A 24,749-nucleotide genomic window follows, 5' to 3' on the forward strand; every position below is an offset into this window, starting at 1 on the left:
CTGCTAAAAGGAAGTCAATAAGGAGTTTCCGACTACCTAAGATCAATTTCCTAGCTACAGACTACACCGAAATGATTCACTGTAACACTGTTACACTTTCACCTCAACCTTTGCCGCGGAGATTTACCGATCACGAGGTTTGGTCTAAGGTCCAGTCAGTTGAAACAGCGACTGAGTGGAACTTTGAAAATTCTCATGTTACACCCAAGCATTAGAACGATGCGTGAAGCTGGTAACTGAAGCGTCACAAAAAGTCGTCGGTTTCAATTCCAGGGATGGTTTTATAAGAATTACACTTTTGTCAAGATATTGAATGTCAAGTTTTTCAAATAAATCATTTTTCAAACTACCAAAAGAAACTAAAGACTGTATTTCATTACAAACTGAAGTTTTACACAATCAGAGAAAAAAAATGTTTATTTCAATGGAAATTTGTCTTTTTTTTAAGTGCTTTTAGAAGTGTAATACGCTACTAATAAATTGTAAAATGTATTCCTTTTCCATTTATTTATCTTTTCTATAATTTTCTCTATTGAATTATGGCTATAGGTACTTGTTGTAGAAGTTATTTGAATATTCTCCATGTATTGGAAAAGTTATGAAATTAGTATATATTTTTTTAAAGTTTAGGGTCGTTGCTTTTGCATTTGATTTATCTACCATAGAGGCAAGTTTTCCGCAGTATAGCGTTTCAAACAAAGAAAAAAAAAAAATAAATTAGGTTAACTTTTCTTCAGCTTCCACCTTATTTAAGGTAAGATTTGGAAGTAGCAGTGTTGGTAAGTGTTACTCACTCTGACGAAAGCTACTATATAGATTTAATATACTTAACTGACGAAAAATCAACCTATTTTCTGAAAAGGATAGAGCTCTCTTATTGGTAAAGTGTCTCTTAATTTATACTCAAAATTAATATTGAGTTCAGTTTATAGGTGATAATTAGTATGTGAACCTTACTTAAAAAGGGCAGAACAGCCACAAAACTTAAAGGACTGAGTGATACTCTACATATTTTGATTCTAGTGTCAGAAATAAACCAAATGTACTAGACAATTTTGACAGTTTCCTATTTAGCATGTACCTTGGATTATGCTTAAACTTGACAAAACTTGACATTTTTTTTAACAAGATTTTAGAGTGGAAACACTGTTTACTTCTTATATCAGGACGATAATAATGTTGTATAGAACTTTAGTCAATCTTAACGTATGTGCAAAAAAATTACTGCAATTGCCTGAGCAGTAAGTAAATTACAATAGCAAGTATGAATTCTTCATAACAAAAATGATGCGCAGGTCGCCATATTGAAAAAGATGGCATAAATCAAAATGTCCTACAATGCCGAGCCGGCACCTTCCGAATTTCGATTCTATGGACTTTGAACTATCTAAAACAGCCAAAAAAAAAAAAAAAAAAAAAAAACATACCTTCACGCACGGTATGGCCCAAATTCTGCCAATTTCTGCTAGACTAACACTACTGTTCATTTTGTTGAGTGTTTTTGCTCTTTTACCCACATACGGCTGGCGGGAAGAAAACATTTGTTTTCACTTTCTCTCACCAGATGTTGCTTAAATAGAAATCTTTCGAATTTTTGTTCCGAAATAGAGCTTGCTCTAATTAAGAGAAATGTCAGATCGTTCAGAACTAGGGATGACCAATTCCGGAATTTTTACTTTCCGGAATCCGGTAAGTAAAATCGAAAAAATTCAGGAATTTGGCAAAAAAATCCAGATTTCGGAAAAAAATCCGGAATTTAAAAATATTTTTGGAATTTTTCTGAAATCCAGAAAGTGAAATTTCCGATTCCGGAAAATAATTTTTCCGAATTCCGAAAAATGTTTGCCATCCCTATTCAGGACATAGGAAGTGGCGTGCGATCTGATGCCTTATATGTTGATATTTTCACCCTAGGAAAAATCGTAAGAGCTTTCCTAGGATCTATCCTATAGTGTATAGCAGACCTTACTGCTATAACGGCAATGCGCAGAGTGGACAAAAAGGCTAAAATCAATGCTGTCTATTACCAGAAGAACATTTTGTAGCCACCCTACAGACATTTCTTCCTATGCCAGCGACATCTCGTGTTGTTATTCACCTAATACAAGGCATGCAGTCATACGGAAAAGTCAACACAGGCATACATGGATCGGATGGCACGTAACGGACATTAATGCAATACCCTTTACAAACATCCCTGTTAAATCCCTTCCCATGTCCCTGTTAAATCCTATATAATTACAAAATAGGAACCGCGATCTCTAAAAGGGGCAAAGCTTATATTATATCAACTCTCGATTTCTGACACATAAAATGTTTGGAACCGAAATGCAATTACATGCATATTCAATCCAACAGAGTCATTTCTGATTTTGTTCCCGTTTCAGCCTAAATTTATCTGCCATATGCATGGGACTGTGAGGAGTGGAGGTAAAAAATAAGTTACGTAAAAATAATCGAAAACAACCGATCTTTATGTCCAGTCTATTATTTTTTGACGCTAAGTGAATAATAAGTCTACTGATACCGTTTAACACTAAATTCATCCCTTAACGACCTGGAGGGTGTGGGGTGGCGGTGCGAAGATGACAACATGTAACAGTAATAAAAGAAACAACCGATAATAGTGTCCAATGGATAGTTTTCGGGGTCGGTAAGATAAGTAGTGACACATCAGATGCATTGTTGTCCAAACCTGTCCCCATCGTCATAGGGCGTGGGTTCGGTCGGAGACTATAAGATGTAAAAATAGAAAAAGTAACTGATATTAGTGTCCAATCCATAGTTTGAGTCGCTGAGATGAATGGTGAGAACCTGGTAACATGTACAGTATGTCAAAATCCAACTCTTATCCGCATGTAGGTGAAAGATTGGGATAAGACGGGGAGACATGCGAAAATAATAAAAACAACCAATTTTAATGTCTAACCTGGGGTCGCTGAAATAAATAGTGTAAAGTTCTGCTCATGCAAGTAGAAAGAAGAGCAATTATACACGAGATTCGTTTTCTTCCACTACCGTAGCAATTTTATTATAAAACTTCCAGGTATAACACAATTTCAGTAAGTTCTCTAATGATTAGGATAAGGCAAGGATTCCTCATAAAGCTCCACTGCAAGCAAAGAGAGGTTAGAATCCCGCAGAGTTCCACAACAAACTAAGTGGGAAAAGAACCACGAAGTCCCGCTTTAAGGGTGCGTTTGCCACTTAGGTGTTGATTATGTATGATAAAAGATGGCCGAGAATTTTGTTTAGCCATATTTGTTGTAGTGTCTATAAAAGTAATTTTGCCTCATCTAGTTCGTGGCATAAATTGTTAACATATGAAAAAAAAAGGTATAACATAGTTTATTTCACGTACCTAAAATATTCAAAGTCCACTTTCCGGTTAATAAAAATGTCCGATAGGGGAGTATTTAGTTCAATCGGTTCGGATTGAGTCCATGTAAAGTTCTTGTATTCTGGTAGAAGGTAGAGCAATTATACACAGATTCGTTTTCTCCCACTACCAATTTTATTACAATACTTCCAGATACAATATAGTATGATACAATTTCACTAAGTTCTGTAATGATTAGGATAAATAGGAGTCACAAAACCAGATAGCCAAGGGAAGGATTCTTCACAAGGCTTCGCTTCAAGGTGGGTGAGCTGGGGTAGGATTCTCAATGCTCCTGTGCAAGCAAAGAGAGGTTATAGTCTCACAGAGTTCCACAGCAAACTGAGAAAAGAACTACGAAGCCTCGCTGTAGGCTGGGTGGCTTTGTGGTAAGGATCTCTCAAAGCTCAACTATAGTGATGAGCAAATGCAAGACCAAGACCAAGACCGGGGTGGTCTTCGTATTGGTCTTGCACATCCAGTCTTGGTCTTGGTCTTGCACTGGAACCCTTAGTCTTGGTCTTGTTCTTGCACACCGAGTCTTGGTCTTGGTCTTGCATGCAAGAGTCTTGCAAGTATTGCATTTAAGAAATCTCAAGCTTTTCCTAGGTAAATTTTACTATGGATATAAGGGATAATAAACTCTACAATGCGCCAATAGTGACGGAAGTATAATACGTGTTTCTAAATGTAATATAATTTAACTTGGTGTAAGTATCATGATAGTGTACAACATAGGTGATTACCTTTCCTTTCTTAATGGGTGCCCACGCTTCACTACTTGTAAGATATGCCTAAATCACAACGTTCCGTAATCTGTTTATATTTTTTAACAGATCCAACACTCCACTGCAGCGTTTCCCAATCTTTTTCAACTTGCGGCACACTACGGGTTTAACATGAATTCTCGCGGCACACTCATAGATATTATTATTATTATTTGCAAATATAAAATACCATGGTAATTTTTTTCTGTGATCTCCTTCTCACAGAGATGAAAGCTCGATCACTGGTTTTCCCCTATGCTAATTCAGTATGCTTATTTTTTATTTTAATTTTAAAATAGAAAACAATTGCAATGAAATATAGGACTCAGATTTTTAAAAATACGCTTTCTTTTTCGAAAACTGTATCCAACCTTTCACTAAGAACGAAGATCACTAAATAACGAACGAACAAAGAAATGTTCTGTACTTTTAACTTTGCTGTTTTAACCAAAACCGGTGCATATTATTGCAATCATACAGCTTGCGAACGCAGTGTTGTTCTGTTGAACGAAGTGTTGTTCTGTCATCCACGTGCGAATGAGTGTTCTACGAACGTTCACTCGACGCGTACCCAGAGCCGTACCGTGGGGGAGGGGGCGAGCGGGGCGACGGCCCCGGGCACCGAAGTAAGGGGGACGAAAAATTCGGGAGAAAAAAGGAAAAGATAGGAAAAATTGCTTGGAATATAAGTATGGGGGCGCCGTCTTATAATCTCGCTCCGGGCGCTGATTTTCCACAGCACGGTCGTGCGCGTACCGTACAAGTGCTTCCATTTCTCGGTGTTAGTATGACTCTCAATTAAAGCGTAATATAGCAGCTAACCGAGGAAATGTGTACGAGCCGAAATACCGTCTACTACCAGTAATAGATGTAGAATAATATATTACAATTACAGTAATTTTATCCATGGTAAAATTCATAGTAATGTGGAATACAAAAATATACATTTTTTCCTATATCTTGCAATTTGGTTGCTATAGAATTAATAATTTTGTTTCGATTTCCTCGCGGCACACCAGTGTGCCGCGGCACATAGGTTGGGAAACGCTGCTCCACTGGTCCCCAACTGGGGATGCTACCCCTGAGACGCATGAAAGAAAACCAAGACGGCACAGTTTATTGATATACCATGAATTGCAAAATTATTTTTACACTCTAAAGGCGTCAGAATTTTCTTTTCAACCACAATTAGCTAATCCTTGTATTAATCAAACTTCCAATGAAATATTGAGGTTTTGTTTTACAGATTCCAATATGTACTCTATGGGCAGAAACATTGACATTACGCAAAAGTGATGACAAAATTGCAGGCTTTCGATACATGGGCATGGGGAAAAAAAAGGAGAGAATTAACTGTGTTGAACGGACAACGAATGAAAAGGTGTTAAAAAGAAATTAGCAGTAGGGAAAAAAAAAGAATATTATATATTGTTAAGAGAAGGAAGAGGAACTGGTTAGGATGTTGGCTGAGGAAGAACTGTATTATGAGGGACGTGTTAGAGGGTATTGTGGAAAGAAAGAGAGGGAGGGAGCGAAGGAGACTAGTTGAGGGAAGGTATGCAAACAGAAATTTGCTACGTCAAGACGAAGAGACTAGCTTAGGACCACCGAACGTCGAAGCTTTTCAGTTGCAGCAAGTAACTTGCCAATAAGGCAGAATAGCTATTATGAAGATGATGATATATTTAGCAATATTGACTAAAAATGAGAAAGAGAAAATTAAAATAATAATTATTATAACCAAACCTCTTAATATTTTAGAATAATTTGAGTGAAAACTGAAAACGATTCAACTGTCTATGTCTTTCGTGTAAATTCAATCTATATAAATATTTTGACCTGTATTGGAAATACAAAATAACGGCATCAAACTCCAAGTTATTTGAAGTCCCACTTGTGAATATGGATTACTAGCATCAATTACCCACTTCGTTGGGTTAAACTTTAAAAAAATAATAATATATTTCGTTAGTCAGTCACTTTTTACTATTAGTAAAGCGCACTGTGATATCGGTCATTTTCGATTATTTTTATATTTCCCTCCTGCTTCCCAAGTTGCGGGGCTGAATTTGAATTTAAACGGCATCAGAAGTGTCACTGTTCGTCTCAGAGACCCCCAAAACTAAGAATTCGGCACTAATATCGGTCATACTTAATAAACATATATCTCATTCACCCCCATGTTGCGAGGTACGGCATCGGAAGTATCCCATTTTAAAATCGGTCATTTTCGATCATTTTTAAATATCTTTCATTCCCTCCCCTAACCTGTATCGTCAAAGTGATATGACAGAAACCACCTCAGACCCGATCCTCATCTATGTTGAAAATGAGACCGAGTTCAGTCGGGTGGTTCAAGAGTTATTAAATTTTATTTGTTTTTGTACATTTTCCATCCCCACCTCCTACCCTAAATTCTACCGTCAAAGTGATTTGATTAAAAAAAAAAAAAAAAAAAAAAAAAACACCCCAAGTCAGAACCTCATCTATGTTGAAAATTTGATTGAGATCGATTGGCTGGTTCAAGAGTGATGAAGTCAAAAAGACAGCACATATTTTTTATTTTTTACATATTTTATCCCTCCTCCACCTCTCCTACGTTGCATCATCAAAGTAAATGATAAAAATCGCTCCAGCCCTGAACTTCATCTATATTGAAAATTTGATCAAGATCGGTTGGGTGTTTCAAAAGTTATTAAGTTTTATTTATTTTATATATATATATATATTCCTCCCTTCCTCCTCCCCTAGGTTCTACCATCAAGGTGAAGCAAATTCTAAAAAAAAAAAAAAAAAAAAAAAACTTTCCAGGATCGAACCTCATACATGTTAAAAGTTTGATTGAGATCGGTTTAAGAGTTATTAAGTCACAAACTTAGTCATTGTTATTTTTATTTATATTGACTTTTGTACATCTCTCCCTCCTCCTCCCCTACATTGCTCCGTCGAAGTGAACTGACAGATAACATTCCAGGCTTCAACCTCATCTATGTTGAAAATTTGATCGAGATTGGTCGTTTGGTTCAAGAGTTAAGTTTTATTTTATAACTCTCCCTTTCCCCTCCCCTAAGTTTTACCGTCAAAGTGAAATAATGAAAACACTCCCAGGCCCAAACCTCATCTATGTTGAAAATTTGATCGAGATCGGTCGGTTGGTTCAAGACATTAGGAGTCACAAAAATAGTCACTTTCAATTTTATAATAAAAATTTATTGTTGTAGTATAATGTTATATCGTTTAATCCCCGATGTGCCGTATACCTAAGGAGGCTAAAAGTTACATTAATAAATAATTATTCAATGTATAAGCATCCGCCCATCAAATCAAACTTGCGGTCACATGCACTAAGTATTTGTCAATGTCATGAAAATGTTATTTCGATATTAGTTTTAAGAGCACACATTGAAAATTTCCAACGGATGCTTGAATCTCGGAGCCAAGGCCATACCCATGTAGTCGACACCTATGGTGTACGGTATTAGCTATGTTCAGTAATACATATCTCTTTAGTTTTGGAAAAAGAACACCACTAATATGCTTTGAAATGAAATGAAGTATCTAGTTTAACGTCCCACAATTGTGCACCAAGGCGTTAAACACAGGCGTTAAACAAGGGAGACAGTGATGATGAGAGATGACTGAAATGATGGAACGAAGAAAGTAGGAGGAAACGAAAAAATACGTAGAAAATCCACGCACACGGTGTTTGTCCATCAAAAAAGCTCACATGCTGCGAGATGACACCGTTATGGCTTGAAAACGAGTAATATCTACAGAAAACGCGAACAACCGATTCAGAAAACGACGTACTGATCGACTCTCACGGATTGCATAAACTACTGGGAACACATTCACTCCAGCAGCATTTTTACTGAAGCCAAAACATCCATCTCCTTCTTTTTTACATTATATAAAAAAATTCAAGTAGCGCCGGTACTTGTGCAAGACACTGGCGCTCATCACTACTCAACTACAAGCTAGGAGGACTTGAGCAGCCAAAGAGTGACTGACTGCCCGTTGCTTGATCCTCTGAATTTTATAGCTGCTCCAGTGTGGCAGTGGCGCTGATGTTCTGTCGTCTGCTTCTCAAGGTGGCCTGTAGTAAATGCACGTGGTTTTCTTTGTAAATAAGAGAGCATCCTAATGTTTACAAATATCACCATGAACGGGATATTATAATTGTCGTCCTTTCTGAGAGGACTGAGAAAGTGGCTGGTTAATTTTTTTCTTTTTAGTTCAGATTTATCTCATACTAGCGTCCATTACTCGCTTCGCTGGGTTAAAATAATAATAATAAAAAAATAGTATGTTCCATTAGTCAGCCACTTTTTTACTATTACTGAAGCTCTTTCTGGTTGACGATATTTTATGTCCTGTATTCTTCAACCAGAACATATAAATTTTTGGGATTCCCAACTCGAGAGATTGCCACAGAAAGTTGGCTGTGAGAGAAGCAAAGGGTTCTCAGAGCTAGTCCTACTGTCGTGAATGTTTGTCCCTGAGACTTCTTGATTGTCATTGCGAATAACAGTTTCACAGGAAATTGGAGACGCTTAAATGGAATAGTGAAGTCTTGTATTTTCTTGTATAGTAAGTTCTTGTATTTTCGTATTTGTTGATTCATATATGTTGCGTATGAGTCTTCAGTGCTTCTGTCCCGAATCAATATGTAACATTCTTTCAATGAAGATATTCACTTTAATTTGGGTATGGTCAAACATTAATGACAATTATAAGACCTGTTAATCGTGCTTGGTTTTGCTCATGACATCGCTATTATGTATTGTCATCCCATAATTACTTTCCTTATTCATACCTTGTTGACTCCTATAGCTGAAAAGGAAAAACATTGGACTGAACTGAATATGAGACAATGACTATTGCTCAAAGTGGGATCCGAACCACCAACGACTGTTGTGCGGCTGACTACCTATGTGCCTAATAGAATAAGTAAACCATTGTAATGTAAGCGTAATTACCTATCCTGTACCTGAAGACTTTAGCTTATCTTCCCTTCTTTTTGCTTTCCAGCAATGGTGTAAATGTAGAGGGTGCCACTCATAAACAAGTAGTAGATTTGATCAAGTCAGGAGGAGATGTTCTCACATTAACAGTCATATCTGTTACTCCGCAGGTAAGAAGCATCCATTTGATATTTAAGTTATTACGTTGTATAGTGAGCTAGTTGCTAATGTAATAAGAATTACTTGCAGTATTTTGTGAGGAATATTGTTCCATATGCTGCCCATACACGGTTCAATGGAACGTCACGCGGGCGGAGAGTGTAGAAAAAATCTCTATGCATCTGTTCATTAGTCATCCTGGCTAGGTCCAATAGATCGCTCGACAAACGTAGTTTTATTTATGTATTTATTAAAATTGAAAGGTTAGCCATAGTCGGAGAACCATATATCGAAAAACAAAATGTCATGTATGGGAAACAAAATATAGGCTTGTGGTTTCTTTTGTATGGCATCTGGAAATAGAATAGTTCTCTAGGGCTAATTCGAATCTCCGGGGCTAGAATACTGCAGGAGATCTAAAGAACAAAATTAGGTAAATTAGGAACGTGGAAGAAAATGCATACAAAGTAGAGGAGCTTGTAGCGAGGAAATAGAGTGCATGATATATGTTAAATGCACTGCGTTTTGATATAAAAGATGTACACTACTAGGAATATACAGGGTAACTGGTTATTGGATGCATTCTTTGCAAGGGGATATTCTACAAGTACTTTGGAACATTTTCATGCATATTAAACGGGGGTCACAAGTCAATAGTTTCTGAGTAATTTGCACGTATGTGATTACTTTGAAATTAGCCGTCTAACGAGAGGTGTACAAAAACGTTTTACCCTGACCCTTCCAAAGATCATAGAGCGATGAAATTTTACATGTGTAATCCTGCATACCTATGTAGGTTATGTGGTAATGTACAGTTCGTAGCTCTGTACCGTTGCTGCGTTATAGTTGCGAACGTGAAGTAAGATTTAGTGATCCAAAATTCATTACTGCATCTCAGAAAGCAGCGTCGTAACATCGCAGAAATACCTGCCCCTAGAAAATGACTAAATGGTTGGGAAGAGGTGGAATGAAGATGGTGTGCGGTCAAGAGAAAACGCGAACTATGACGGATTTCATACCCAGGGTCGTGCATCTACCTGGCCAATATTCGAACAGTGTACGGGTATGTTTATCAAGAGGTGGGCACCTTTTGTCAGCATGCCATGCTCTGGGATTTCACTGAATCCCGTAACGCACGCAACAGTGAGCAGAGTATATCCTGGTAATTGTACCTTTGCCTGGAAAGCAAGTAGTAATACCCGATGCAGGTCCCAAATAAATGTGGTCATTAATTTGGCCGCTCAGAGTTGAACACAGACTTCCTTTGGTGGTGGTACGTCGGCACGCTGTGATTGGTTTGACTAGGTTTTCCCTGTTTTTCTCAACTCCTACTAGGCGAAGGCCGGAATGCTACCTTCTAAAAGGCTTGTCCAAGTTCCTTCTCAAAATCCTAGACCCACCTAAAAGACCGATGTGACCCAAGAGTTGGAGGTCCGAACCGTTCCTTGAGTCATTCCCTTGCATAAATATATAAATATTTGGTCTAGGAATTAATTCGTGCGGTTGGTACGCACACATTGAAGCTGTAGTACAAACACAAAATACATAAATACCTTAAGAAAAATATTGTCCATCGCTAGCCACCACTTTCGCCCATCTGTCAGGCAATGTACGGATTCCGTGGCGAAAGAAGTCCTCATCCTTGGAAGCGATCCAGTCAGAGACCCATGTTTCGATATCTTCTGAAGAAGTAAACCGCTGTCCAATCAAATCGTTGTTCATGCAATCGAACAAGTAGTAGTCCGAAGGAGCAACGTCTAGTGAATACGGCGGGTGGGGTAAAACTTCCCATCCGACATTTTCTAAATAGGTTCTGACCGGTTTTGCGACATGTGGGCGAGCGTTATCATGTTGAACAATAAGTTTATCATGTCTGTTCTCCCATTCTGGTCGTGTTCTGGCCAGAGCTTGCTTCAAACGCATTAATTGTCGTCGATAACGTTCTCCATTCATAGTTTCACCCGGTTGCAGCAGCTCATAGTACACCACACCTTTCATATCCCACCATATGCACAGCATAACCTTTGCACAGTGAATATCTCGTTTTGGTTGTGATGGACCTGGTTCACCTGGTTTCACCCAGGCCTTTTTTCGTTTAGGGTTCTCGTAATGGATCCACTTCTCATCACCCGTAATAATTCGATGCAGAAACCCCTTTCTGCTCTGTCGTTGAAGCAGCAATTCGCAAATGGTTTTTCGTCTTTCAACGTCTCTGTCTTTCAATTCATGTGGAACCCAATGTGACATCTTTTGAATCATTCCCATGGCTTTCAAGCGTTTGGAGACTGTTGTTTGATCAACGCCTAATGCTGCTGCAAGTTGTTCCTGCGTTTGACACGAATCCTGCTCGAGCAATGCTGTCAATTCTTCGTCTTGAAATTTTTTTGGCTGTCCAGCTCGCTCTTGGTCTGCCAAGCCGAAATCACCACTTCTAAACCGTGCAAACCACTTGTGACACGTTCGCTCAGCTAGAGCATGGTCACCATACACTTCCACCAAAATACGATGACTTTCAGTCGCACTTTTCTGCATGTTAAAGTAATGCAGCAGGACACCCCGCAAAAACACTTTATCAGGCACAAATTGCGCCATGTTCACTTAACTACAAACTGGTGTTGTTGACGCTTTAATCCACTGCCCTATACTACGAACGATACGCGATGACAGGGGTTTGCAACACATGTGTGGATACACGGAACTGTGGGACGCTCCGTTCGTTGCGCCATCTCTTGTCCACCCGCACGAATTAATTCCTAGACCAAATAAATAAAGAAGGAAAGAAAGAAATAGCAATCGAACACATCGCTTTAATAACTCAGAACGTGAAAGTCTGCGTTCAACTCTGAGCAACCAAAGTGATGATCATGTTTATTTGGGATCAGCACGGGTTATTACTACTTGCTTTCCAGGCAATGGGTACAACAATTATCAGGATATACTATGCCTCACTGCCGCGTGCATTACGGGATTCTGTGAAATCCCAGAACGTAGCATGCTGACAAAAGGTGTCTGCCTCCTGGAAACCAACGTACCCGTTTACTGCTCGAATGTTGGCCAGACTGATGCACAACCCTGATTATGAAATACACCATAGTCCGCGTTTTCTCTTGACCGCACACCATCTTCATTCCACCTCTTCCCAACCATTTAGTCATTTTCTAGGGGCAAGTATTTCTGCGATGTTACGACGCTGCTTTCAGAGATGCAGTAATGAATTTTGGATCACTAAATCTTACTTCACGTTCGCAACTAGAACGCAGCAACGGTGCAGAGCTACGAACTGTACATTACCACATAACCTACATAGGTATACAGGATTACACATGTAAAATTTCATCGCTCTACAATCTTTGGAAGTGGGTCAGGGTAAAACGCTCTCTCGCACCTCTCGTTAGTCGGCTAATTTCAAAGAAACCACATATGTGCAAATTATTCAGAAACTGTTGATTTGAAGACCCAACTCATTGGATGAAAATGTTCCAAACTACTTGTAGAATATCCCCTTGCAATGAATGCATCGAATTGCTAGTCACCCTGTATATATAGTGTGTTTCCGTGATCTGGGGACAAACTCAGTGTAATAATAGACGATGATAAAAGAAGCGGTTTGAGAATAGAAAAAACTGTCTGGAAATGTATCGTTTCGGAGATAGAGGCCACCGAAAATTTGTCGGAAGAAATGACCATAACTCGATTACATGTCGAATTAAGGTCCGGTGAAAGGCAATACGCATTATTCGTACCTGAAATTTCATTATTGATGGGAATGGATTGGAAGCAGGGTCGGCTCAAGAGTAACCCCAAAATAAAAGTAGGATTTTTCGTACGTCTGAAACAAAAAATGCAACGAGAATCATCAGTTGTACGCAGTAAAATTGTTTCGGGTAGAAAGATGTTCGATAGCTGAATCAGTTGATGAGAACTTCGTTCTGCGAAAGCATCAGCTACAGGTTGGGTGGAAACTGTGACCGTGGGAAACACTGAAAGAGACGGTGGGTAAATCTCGAAAGAAACAATTAACCCGGTATGAATGGTTAGGAGAGCAGTAGAAGGCAAGTGCAGGACGTCAACACGTGCATCTCGCGAAAGAGCAAACAAGATTCTGAAAAGCTCACAGATCGAGGCCACAAACTGTTTGCAAGGCGAGCGTGCATGCGTTAACACCACGGCATATCGCGGAGCAAAAAGCTAGAACAGAAGGATTGTACGGCGCCACCTGGCTCAGCTGATTACTATTAGAAATTTGTTGTGGTGACAATGAACTAAGCCTAGATCTACTTAAGTGAGAATAATGTGGAAAAGTTTTGGACTATCACCTACAGAAGTGTCAATGAAAAAATCCGGTGTAGCTTTTTGCGTCAATGCAAGGAATATTCGGAAATTCTCGAAAGGTTTTGTGATAGTTACTTGCGTTTGGTGCAGAGGGAACTTCAAGATTGATAAGATCGAAAATCAGTGGTGCTTATTACCAAGAACATGACGTTTCCCAAGCTTATACAGATAAAATACATTATTGTCTGGCGACAACACCTATCGTCTAGAACTCTACCAGAAAAAAAAAAAAAAATGAGTTGCACGGCCGAAACATCGCAAGTCTTCTACCGACGCATGACAACTGCAACTACGATACATCCTATTCCGTCGATGAATTACTGTAGTTGTGGACTCCTGTAACGGCTCCTTTAATTACATTGGATTTGCATGGTAATTGGCCTCTGGAAAGCCAAGAAGCAAGAGTGGAATAATATACTTCTTTTACAGCTGAAACGAACCTGCTGCAGTGGAAACTGTGATGTCTTGCAATAGCATGCCGGTGACCATCACATTGAACGTGATCGATGGTGGCGGAGTGTGATGTCTTAAATAAACAACTACTGTATCTTCGTTCTTTCGGATGGGAACGGACCAGCCTCTATTAGATTCTCTTTTAATAGAAAGCTGAACTTCACAGTAAACTGTTTGTCAAACATAGAAAAATATATTGAAACTTATACCAAAATAACATTTTTTATGTACAGGGTGGCCCAAAAGTAGGTATACAGTAGTTATTCATCGGGTAGGCTTAGTTTCTTTATTATTTGTTCTTAATGTGTTTTTACTTACATTTTAAGCTCGGAACAGTCGAATAAAATAAACCTATAAGCTAGAGTGTTATACTTGATCAATGCAGGAGTGTATACCTACTTTTGGGCCACCCTGTATATTTCTTTGTCCATGGTCCTTTATTATTATTATTATTATTATTATATTTTTTTTTGCCTGTCAATCGGTATTTTTACATTCTAACTAACGCATATGACGAACAGGGTGTTAATAAACTATACCGACTTACGGGGAAAAGTGCATAGTTTCAGAGCTAGGAATGCAAAAAATCGTGGAGAAGCTAAATTTCACTACGCGCTGTTTTGAATTCGTGAAACCGTAGAGTGGCACTCCGTATCAGCGTAAAGCAAGTCGTACATATGCAATCCAAAGATGCATACTAGATTAGAGATTGCATGCACACCTATTCATCAACATGCAATAGGTGTACAGGAGATAATTTCCAGACATGCTCTCAACAAAATTTTCAGATATGCGCTCACTTAAAGGTGGGTCCAAAGCAAGCAAAAGATAAGACTTGACAGCAGTGAAAACTGAGTGCTTCGGCGGTGGGTCGGAAGTTTTCTGGATTGTCAGCACACGATCTCTCGTGTTCGGAGTAACGCATGCTGCTGTGTGTTTCGCGTTTATAGTTGAAAAACATGAAATATGCCATGAGAAAATACTTATCTACTAGAGAAAAATATGTGTGTTAGATGAGTAAGAAAATCATAAGCCAAAAACAAAAATAAAACACTTTCGTTATTTTCCCCCAAAAGGCTGCCTTTGACAAAGAAAAAACTCCATCTCAAAAACATTTTTTTTTTTTTTAATCTCTAGGCGTGTGTGCAGCAATTATTGAGAAACATCTCTGCTTCCAGCTTGACACAAGATCTTCCTTAATGTTCTAGCACGGGTAAGCCAATATTAATTTCAGATCGGACATACAATCAGGGGTAAAAGTGAGGGGGAACGCGGGGGACGTCGTTACCCCATTTCGAAAAAATATCTAGGTCCCCCACTTCCTAAAACATTACAATGGGCAAAGATAGGTATGTCCTGATTACCCACTCGATCAGTTTACTGATAGGTGACGGTGGGCTTGGGCCGGCATATTATCTACTAATGACGCATTACAAGCGACTTCCTACAAGGGGAGGCGAGGCTTAGTCTAGTCTCTCAAATAGGGGACTAACTCGTGCCGATGGGTCCGGGAGAGTACGTGGTATCTCAGCACGCAGAATTGAGGTAGTCGGGGTTGCCCAGAAATGGGTGTATTCGAACATTCTTACAGAGGGAGGTGGTCCTTCGGCCCGTCTTTTAAGTGGACGATGAACATGTTCCATTGAGTGGAGAACGAATGTACGTGGTATCTCAGTATGGAATTGAAGCTATCTAAGGTAGGCAGGACCGAGAATTAGCAACTCCCTTGTGGATTTCCAGGGATCACATATTTTGATTGCTCTCTCCAGGACTGTCGTCATACCGTGGAATTCTGTACTAAAGGGGAATGTGAACTTGCCTTAACGCGCAGGTACCAATACCCAATACTTTAGATGGTGGTAAACTCTTACTCGCTAGGGGAATGGCTTCTACCAGTAGGCATAACTTGAAGTCGCCAAGGAACTCCAAATGGGTGTGTCCCATTACTTTAATTGTGATATGGATTAAGCAGCAACCCTAGGCGGGAGATCTAATATTGAGCTTGGTAGAGTGCTCATTGCGAGTTGGTCCAACCAGTGATAGACTGGGAGGAGACTTTGAGTTCCTTCATGAATTAGGAGTATCCTGATTATTCATCCTCACCGTTGAATTCTCATATTTCCCACATGAAGTAATTTGAAGTGCACTGGTAATGGCAGTGCATTGGTTACTTGGCGCAGTGGGTGTGGTATCATAACGTACCCACCATAGCAACTGTATTTAGATCCCAGGGAAAGGGCAAATGAGTGCGTCATCCCTTCAAGACTTCTCCGTATACCGTGACAGCGATGCAGATGGCCTCCGCAATTTTGTTTGCTCCTCCCTGTAAGATTCCAGCGTGGGTTATGATTGTTATGGGATCCAGTTATGCAGGGATGTTGCTGACACACAAGGGTAATACAAACGTGAAAGTGAATGCAAAATACTTCGACACACATCTTATGACACATCTTTCGGATCGACATCACACAATTGTGCAGTGCGGATGGTATGATTTGATTAGTTTACGGGCTTTTCATAGGTATAAGAAAACCAATGTCGATTAGAAAAAATAGCTTATATTCTTGGCAGAAAACTGAAATCTCCCCAAAATTATGAGATTGTGATAACCATGTCTTGTAAAGCAAGGAGTAGGGTTTGAGTGGAAAATAATTTATCTAGATCTGAATGCAATATCGTGTACTAACTAACTAACTCTATGGTCTATGGAACCCGGAGGTTCAGTGCCGCGTTCACAAAAGCCCTCCACTGACTTCTATCCTTAGCTAATTGGATCCAGTTTCTACTTTGTATTCCTATCTCTGCGAGATCCATCTTAATATTATCCTCCCATCTGCGCCTAGGTCTTCCTAATGGTCGTTTTCCTATGGGTCTACCAGTCAAGACTTTGAAAGCGTTTCTACTTTCTTCCATTCTAGCTACATGACCTGCCCACCTAAGCCTCCTAGACTTGACGACTCTAACAATGTTGGGTAAACCGTATAAATTATGTAGTTCCTCGTTATGAAGTTTCCGCCATTCCCCATTTCCGTTCCTCTTGGGTCCAAATATTCGTCTCAGGATCCTGTTCTCAAATACTTTGTCTATGTTCTTCCCTCAGAGTAAGTGACCATGTTTCGCAACCATACAGAACAACAGGCATGATTATCGTTTCGTATATTTTAAGCTTCAAATTCTTTGACAGAATTCGCGACGACAAGAGATTTTGAACCGAATAGTAACACGAATTCCCTGCTTTTAGTCGACATTTAATTTCTTCGTGAATATGATTTTCGTCTGTTAATATTGATCCTAAATATTTGAAAGTATCCACTTTATCAAAAGTATTATTTAATATTTTAACGCCTCCACAATTTGCCGTATTACGGTCCCGACGCACTTCCATGTATTTAGTTTTCTCTGCATTTACTTCTAAACCCATGTCCCTGCAAGCGTTTAATAATATCTCTGCATTTATTTCTACTGTTCTCCTATCATCCCCTATTAAATTTACATCATCAGCATATGCCATAACCTGGTGAATGCCGTTCAACTCTAGGCCCTGGTTGCTATCTTTGATTTTCCTTATGGCGTATTCCAGCACAAAGTTAAATAATAATGGCGACAACGCATCTCCTTGTTTCAGGCCATTTTCGACGTGGAAGCTCGTGGACAAAAATTTTCCTACCCGGACTTTCTTTGGGATTCACTTAAACATATCTTAATTAATCTAATTAGCTTTATCGTGTACAGTCTTGTCAAATAAAAATAAAACTGTCACCCACTTCTCTTTTTGAAAACTGCTGTCTGTGTATGAAATTTGATCACATAAATGTGACTGTTTTGTAGCGAATTGAGATCTTATTTCAAGCCACATGAAAACTCCCTGCGTATGATTGCCAGAATATGACATTTGATTATTTTTTTTTAAATAACAGATTGCAGATTCTTGGCAGAAAGTTGAAGGTAGTTAATAGGCAAAGACACATTCATTTGACGTAAAGATTTTTTACGTTGAATTTTGTTGATTCGGGATTTAGAGATTGTTCCAGTGGTAATTCAGATTTAAATCCTAATTCCGTTGAGCACTGTGAATTATCAAGAAAAAAAAAAATCGTGCTAGAACGAAAAGTGAAATTCAAACTGCAGGTGTCGGGAACCCAGTCTGGATGACGTCAGATGTTGACATTTCCGGCAACCGTCAGTCAGTGCAGAGGCGTGTTGAAAGCAGTTCTGTAGGAACTACAGTCCTAAAGTGAACATATCAGAATCGAAGGATGTTTTATGGCCGTGTTTACTTTGAGTTTAAATTGGGCAGCAGTGCTTCAGAAGCTGCTAGAAAGATATGCTTTGCGTTTGGAGAGGCATCAGTAAATGAGCACACAGCGCGAAATTAGCTCAGTCGATTTGCATCGGGTGATGAGAGCTTCCAGACAAGCCTCGACCTGGACATCTATCCACTATCGACGAAGCCTTGGTAAAAGAACATCGAGCGTGATCCACATGAAACATGCCATGAACTTGTGCAAGGGTTTGGAATATTGAAAGAAACCATTCCATTGCATCTGCACAACCTTGGGAATATCTGGAAGCTCAGTAAGTGGGTTCGTTGCGTTTTGATCGAGGAAACCAAACTCCACCCATTCAACATTTGCTATTCTTTGCTGTCACACCACAAGGAAGACCCATTCCCAGATCAGATATTGACATGTGAGGAGAAATGACTGTTACACAGTAACCGCAAAAGAAAACATCATTGGCCGTCCCCTACACCTGTGGCATTTGCCCCGAACAGAAAGTACGGCTCTGTGTTTGGTGGACCAGCGTTGGTATTATGCACTTTCAATTACTAGTGTGGCAAAACCATTACAGTCGAGGTGTATTTGTACTAGTTGCAAAGGGTTGCAGCTGCACTGCGTCCAAAGGAGCCACCACTAGTCAACAGAAAAGAAATTATCCTTCTTGAAGGTCCCCAGACTTCGTACAGCAAAAGCGACCAAGGTGATGAACAACACACTTGGTTGACAAGTTTTACCTCATCCTCCTTACTCTTCAGACATAGCTCCATCCAACTATCACTTTTTTTTTGACCATGGATAACCATTTGCGTGAGCAATAGTTCTGAAACCGAGATGATGTTACGCAGGCCATAGGACTTTTTCTTGGTTCTAGGAACAAGAACTTTATAAATATTAGCTGAACCTGCGCTTTCTACACAGCGCATCATTCACATATGAGTATGAATCTCCTTGTCATCCCTCACATCATCTGTACATGTCCCTTTACAGACACGAGCGAAAGACGTCTTGATAAAAAATGGTAAGGGGTACCCAGGTCCATATTTAGGTAAGCGCTATTCTGTGCTCGAGCACAGAGCGGCAAAATTTAGGGGGGGCGGCAACATTTTGAAACTCTTTTTAAGGTTCACAATAAAGTAGTATTTAAAACTAGCAACCCACAGTCGCACAAGCACGAGAAAATATGTTAATGTGTTTAATTCGCTCTAGTAGTATTAGTTACTAATTAGCTACCTTATCTGATTATTTTTAAAATGTCCTCCTCTCCCACCTCCAACTCAAGGGGCGAGGATGAACTTCAACATCATGATAATTGATAACGTTAAACTCAGCGACCTCGGAAACTATGAATTCAACACTAATATCTGTCGTTTTCGATTACTTTTAAAATCTCGCCCCCTTCCTGGAGAGTGGAGTATGACCTTGAAGTTGAATTAGATTAAAACTCGCTATTCATCTCAGCGACTCTAAAAACTATGAATTCAACTCTAATATTGGTTGTTTCCGGGAGGGAGGCGACAAATTCTGTGCTGAGGGCGGCAAATTATTTAGAGCACAGGGGCGCACAATATATAAATACGGGCCTGGAGATGCAATACAGGGAAGATTTTTTTTTCGATTATTTTCTCAATATCTCTCTCAGTTTGCAAGATTTAAGCCTACTTCCGGTTGGAGTTTCTAATTCATGTATGACCAGTGTTTTCTTTCTTTTTGCATGCAATATGTAATAAGTAAATACATTACCCACACAATTAATTATGTCAGTGATACCGTATATGGTGTTCATTGGGCAAAATACTCCAAACAATTAAGATTCATCTTAGAGTGGGGAAGTGGATATCCTTAGTTTTTCATTATAATTTGACCATGAAACAAACGCCTGAGTGATATGCAACCTATATACAACTGTGTGGTGTTGGAATGTATAAATCGTAGGATATGATGTTTTACTTTTTTAGAATTTCAACATTTCCAATGTACCCCCAAAATGTGTAATAAAGTAATAACGGCTATGTTTTTTAATATTCAATTAGAACTGGACAATCTACACAAGATTTGGAATTGACTAGTGAAAATGCACGTTCCTAGCACTTGTGGTTTTTGAGATCTCATTGTCTAGAGGATTGAAGACAAAAATATAAACTTTTCTTTCGAGATAAACATATAAACCTAGCATTTTAATATATAGATGGGATTTATAAGCTTGTATCTCATTGGGAATGTGCAATTGAAACTGAAGGTTATTTTACTGAATAAAATGCATTTGCACGAAGTTACCGGGTCGTTATTTCTTATTGGAAAATACGGCATGAACTTTATTATTTTAAAGATACGTGGTAATTAATTGAGAATATTGTAGTGATTGAAATTTTGAAAACCTTCCTTGATTTTTGTGCCTTGCACATACCACAGAGCAACAATGACCGAGAGTTCGCTGCAGAGATAATCAAGGAATTCATGGGATCATGGCCAGACTGCATAATCGTTCACAAGAGATCACGACATCCAGAGGCCTTGGGAAGTGTTGAACGAAGTAATTAAGATGTTGAAAATGTTAGGTAGCTGGATAAATGACAACAAAAGTAAAAGTTCGTCGATCGGTTAATTTGTTCATTGGTAGAAAAACTGTTCATTTCACCGAATTATTAGAAAATCATCTTGCCGTGCGTTATTTGGTGGCGAACCAAAGGTGGAACTTCTAAATTCCGGTCTGCCAAACACAGTCCTGAAGTCCATAACCAGAGAAGATAACAATGAAGCACCTGATCCCTCATGTGATTTAGAACATCCAGTTGAAGGAAATGAAACAGACCAAATTAATCTATGCTGTTTGTGGACAGGAATCCACTGCCATACCTGCAGCGTATGTCTTTGTTCTGTTCAGTGGTATTTGTGGTGAACTTGCAGGAAACTACTTAGACGGTTACAGATCCAAAATTACATGCTACATGTGTGAGAAAGAAGAGAGCATATGTTCATAGATAAATACCGGTACATATAGTAGTAAAACGTGCGGCAGAAAAAAATGGTGACAAGTACACAGAGACTGCATGATACTGATATTGGTAGTTTAACTTTTTTCTATACCAAAGGTCGACCGTGGAACTCTAGACATAAGGTTTATTATAGAAAAAGTAGATCTCAGAAATGGTGTTTATAGGATTGGTACCATTGTAGGAACATTTAAGAACTGCAACTATATAATTCTGCTATTCTCGGTGCAGTGTCCGAAAGAAACATTTCGCTGAGAGAAGCAGTGTCCAGAGCTGTTATTGTTCTGAGATCAAGATTTGAAAAAATGTTCTTGCAAAATCTCAATGCCGAACAGATAGATGTGCTTATTATAAAAAAAGAAGTCAATGCTATTTCAAATGTCATTCAAGATTATCTTGTGCAAACAAATGATTTCACAATGTTTGTTATTTTTCATGTTATTTTTCATTTCTATCAGATAGTAAATGAAGCATGTAGGTTAACACAGGGGAGATACCCAAGATTGACAAGAATAAACACTGGTTCACACGGGACTAAAAAAAGGAATGAAATAACAACTAGCAAATGTATGAAAAACTGAGTGCTAAAGCCATTTGAGTTGTGAAGTATGTAAATGTTACTTTAAATAATAATAAACAATATTGACAGTGCAGGGTGGCCAGAAAGTTCATTTATACCTGCAATTATTCCAGTCCTATATTAATAATACTTAATACACACAGTTATTTGTCCAAAACATTTGTATGTGCACCTCCATTATCCTTACACAGCTTAATATGCCTCCATGCCCTCCTACTCATCCGCCTTAGCAGCTGAGGCGTCACATGCTGGAAGGCTTCGAGCACACCCGCAGCAGGGTTGATATGTTTAAAACAAGTGTTAAAACATGTTTAAAACGAGGGTTGTTGTTTTATTCAGTTTGTTTTAAACGTTTTAAACAAATTGTTTTAAACGTGTTTTTTTTCGATGCTGGTTGGACATGTTTAAAACAACTAAAATATCAGATTGAAGAAGCTAATTTAATTTTCTAACAAACAGCCCATCCTCCGCAGGATTTGTGCATCGAGTAAATTAAAAGCAGAATTATATTCTTATTATAACAGCAATTACTGAACGAAATTCTGCACATCAGTGTGCGAATAACTAAACCAACAGAAATTCAAGTGAAGTATTTGAACATTTCTTAATTTTCAAGAATAGCGGAGGTTAAACACACTACACACTATATTCTAAGATACAAATTCAAAAATTGGATATTTTTTTATCACTATCATTTCCATAATAATGAACAGTTCTCATATCATAAGCTAGAAGAAATACTCTGACAAATACAATACAACTTATAGAAAAGAGCAGTGACTAGCCTCAGGGAGCAAATGACATTTTAACTAAACAGTTTTCAAGATACATCTCTATCTGCAACATGGGTACCTAATAATGATTAGTGTCTACGGTATAACAACACAATTAACTCTAGATACCCGCCAGGGATTTTAACAAAACGGTAGACTCTCGCGTTCGGGGCTTTGGTGACCCTCCTAATTATCACAGAGTCATGAGTTATACACCATTGGAAAGCTCATAGACCACAAATTCCAACGATGTAACATTCGTGAAATTCCAGCCGTATTCGTAGAAAAATAACAGACATAAAAAATCATTAAAAATATGAAAATATTGACTTTGCGGGGCCCTGGCAACCGTTGCAGTCACTCTACGCTGGTAAAATGATGCTAATGTGTAGGCCACATACTTGTGACAATAATATAAGAAATGATAGCCATTGCGTAACGAATTCGTTTTATGTAGGAAATATTTTAAAAATATATGCACAGAAAAACATTCATTGAATTAGACACTCTCCCCTCCCCCACTATAGTACCACGTCCATATGCAAATCACTTTTGCTGCACACATCATGTATACGAACAAGAATTATGCTTCTAGACCACTTCAGTGAAATATATCTTGTGTTATATGGTGCCGTCCCGAAAATAAATGTAAATTAACCAAATTTGACCCATTTTCCTTTATAAACAACAAGTACACATACAGGTTACTATCATGTAGGGGACTATTTCATTGCTTCACGTACCAATTTTTATGGATGTACCACAAAGGGGGGAGGAATACACGCTAAAACCCGATGAAAAAAAATGATGAAAAGTAAAAAAAAAAAAAAAAAAAAACTTCATCCTCTCTCACTCGGCCGTACATACGTACCCCCTATATACATAAAATGCAACATCCCTCAAAAATACTTTGGTACCAAATCATCTTTCTAGCTTAATTAAGGACTTAGCTATTGATGTTTGTTGTAAAAATAAATGTAATTTACGTCAAAAAACTTACTCCAAAAATTGGCTAACTTTGCCCCCTCCCTGCTACCCCATATAAGCAAGAAGTACAAATACACGATATTACCATGTAGTGGCCTACTTCATTGCTTCACGTAACAATTTTTATGAATCTCTCCCCCAAGAGGGGTAATGGCCCCCAAAAAACTGTTGAAAAAAAAAAGATATTTACCCTCCTCCCACATACATAAAATACACACCAGCAAAGCTGCATCTTTCAGGAATAAATTTGTACCAGAACCATCTTCCAGCCTTAATTTGAGGTTTAAGACTGAGCCCTTAAGGTTTAAAGCCCTGACATAGCAGTTGCGTCAATGGGTGTTTAAAGATTAAGAATGCAGACGACCAGTAGAACGTAACACAAAGAAACTAAACTACATATTCTGTTAACGGAGATCGGAAAATTCCCGATTTCTTTCTCCGGAATTGAATATTTGGACGGATCGAGGTTAGGGAAATTCCCGAAATTTGATCTAGCGGTTGAATATAGATGGCAAGCAATACCTAAGGTCGGTTACACAGTCACGCGGAGTCCCGCGTGGCAAGATTGTTCTATTGGTTCTTATGGGTGCATACATAGTCACGCGGAGGCCTCCGCGTGGCCCTATCCGCACTCCGCGAGGCGGATAGGGCCATTGAGCAAATGGATGCTTACATAGTCAAGCGGAACTCCGCGCGCGGAGCAGCCACTTCTCTTTAAAATCTAAAAAGAAACGTGCATGGTAGCAAAAGCAAAATGAAAATTGATCCAATTTCTTTTCTTATTTTTGATAGTGAGTTGATAAATAATATTTTATACTGTTTTATAATACTATTTTCATATTTTTTTTTAGTGTTATTTTTAATTTAGCTATAATGTCTTCGTTTAATTGGAACTTCCAATTAATGTCTTTGCTTAATTGGAACTGTGCATGTGGTGCCTCTAATGTAGGGTGACCAACCGTCCCGTAAAAACGGGATTGTCCCGAAAAAATTTCCCGGGACGCCAAAATGTCCCGTATTTATGTACATTGGGTACAGAAAAACTTTCCAATCTAAAATTTCCTAATTTATATTATTTTCTAAGC

The 24,749-nt window shown here is 38.7% G+C and overlaps 1 protein-coding gene across 2 annotated transcripts in view; it reads left to right on the plus strand.

The window, feature by feature from the left end:
* The window catches only part of Snx27 (sorting nexin 27), a 157,400-nt gene that overhangs the window by 62,543 nt on the left and 70,108 nt on the right, over window positions 1–24,749 (plus strand). For both annotated transcript variants that reach the window (XM_081734099.1, XM_081734100.1), the window contains exon 2: window positions 9,178–9,280. In XM_081734099.1, the coding sequence (XP_081590225.1) occupies window positions 9,178–9,280 (103 nt within the window). The remainder of the gene's footprint in view (window positions 1–9,177; window positions 9,281–24,749) is intronic.

Source organism: Thermobia domestica, chromosome 12 (assembly GCF_964235325.1).
Source record: "Thermobia domestica chromosome 12, izTheDome1.hap1.1, whole genome shotgun sequence".
NCBI lineage: Eukaryota > Metazoa > Arthropoda > Insecta > Zygentoma > Lepismatidae > Thermobia > Thermobia domestica.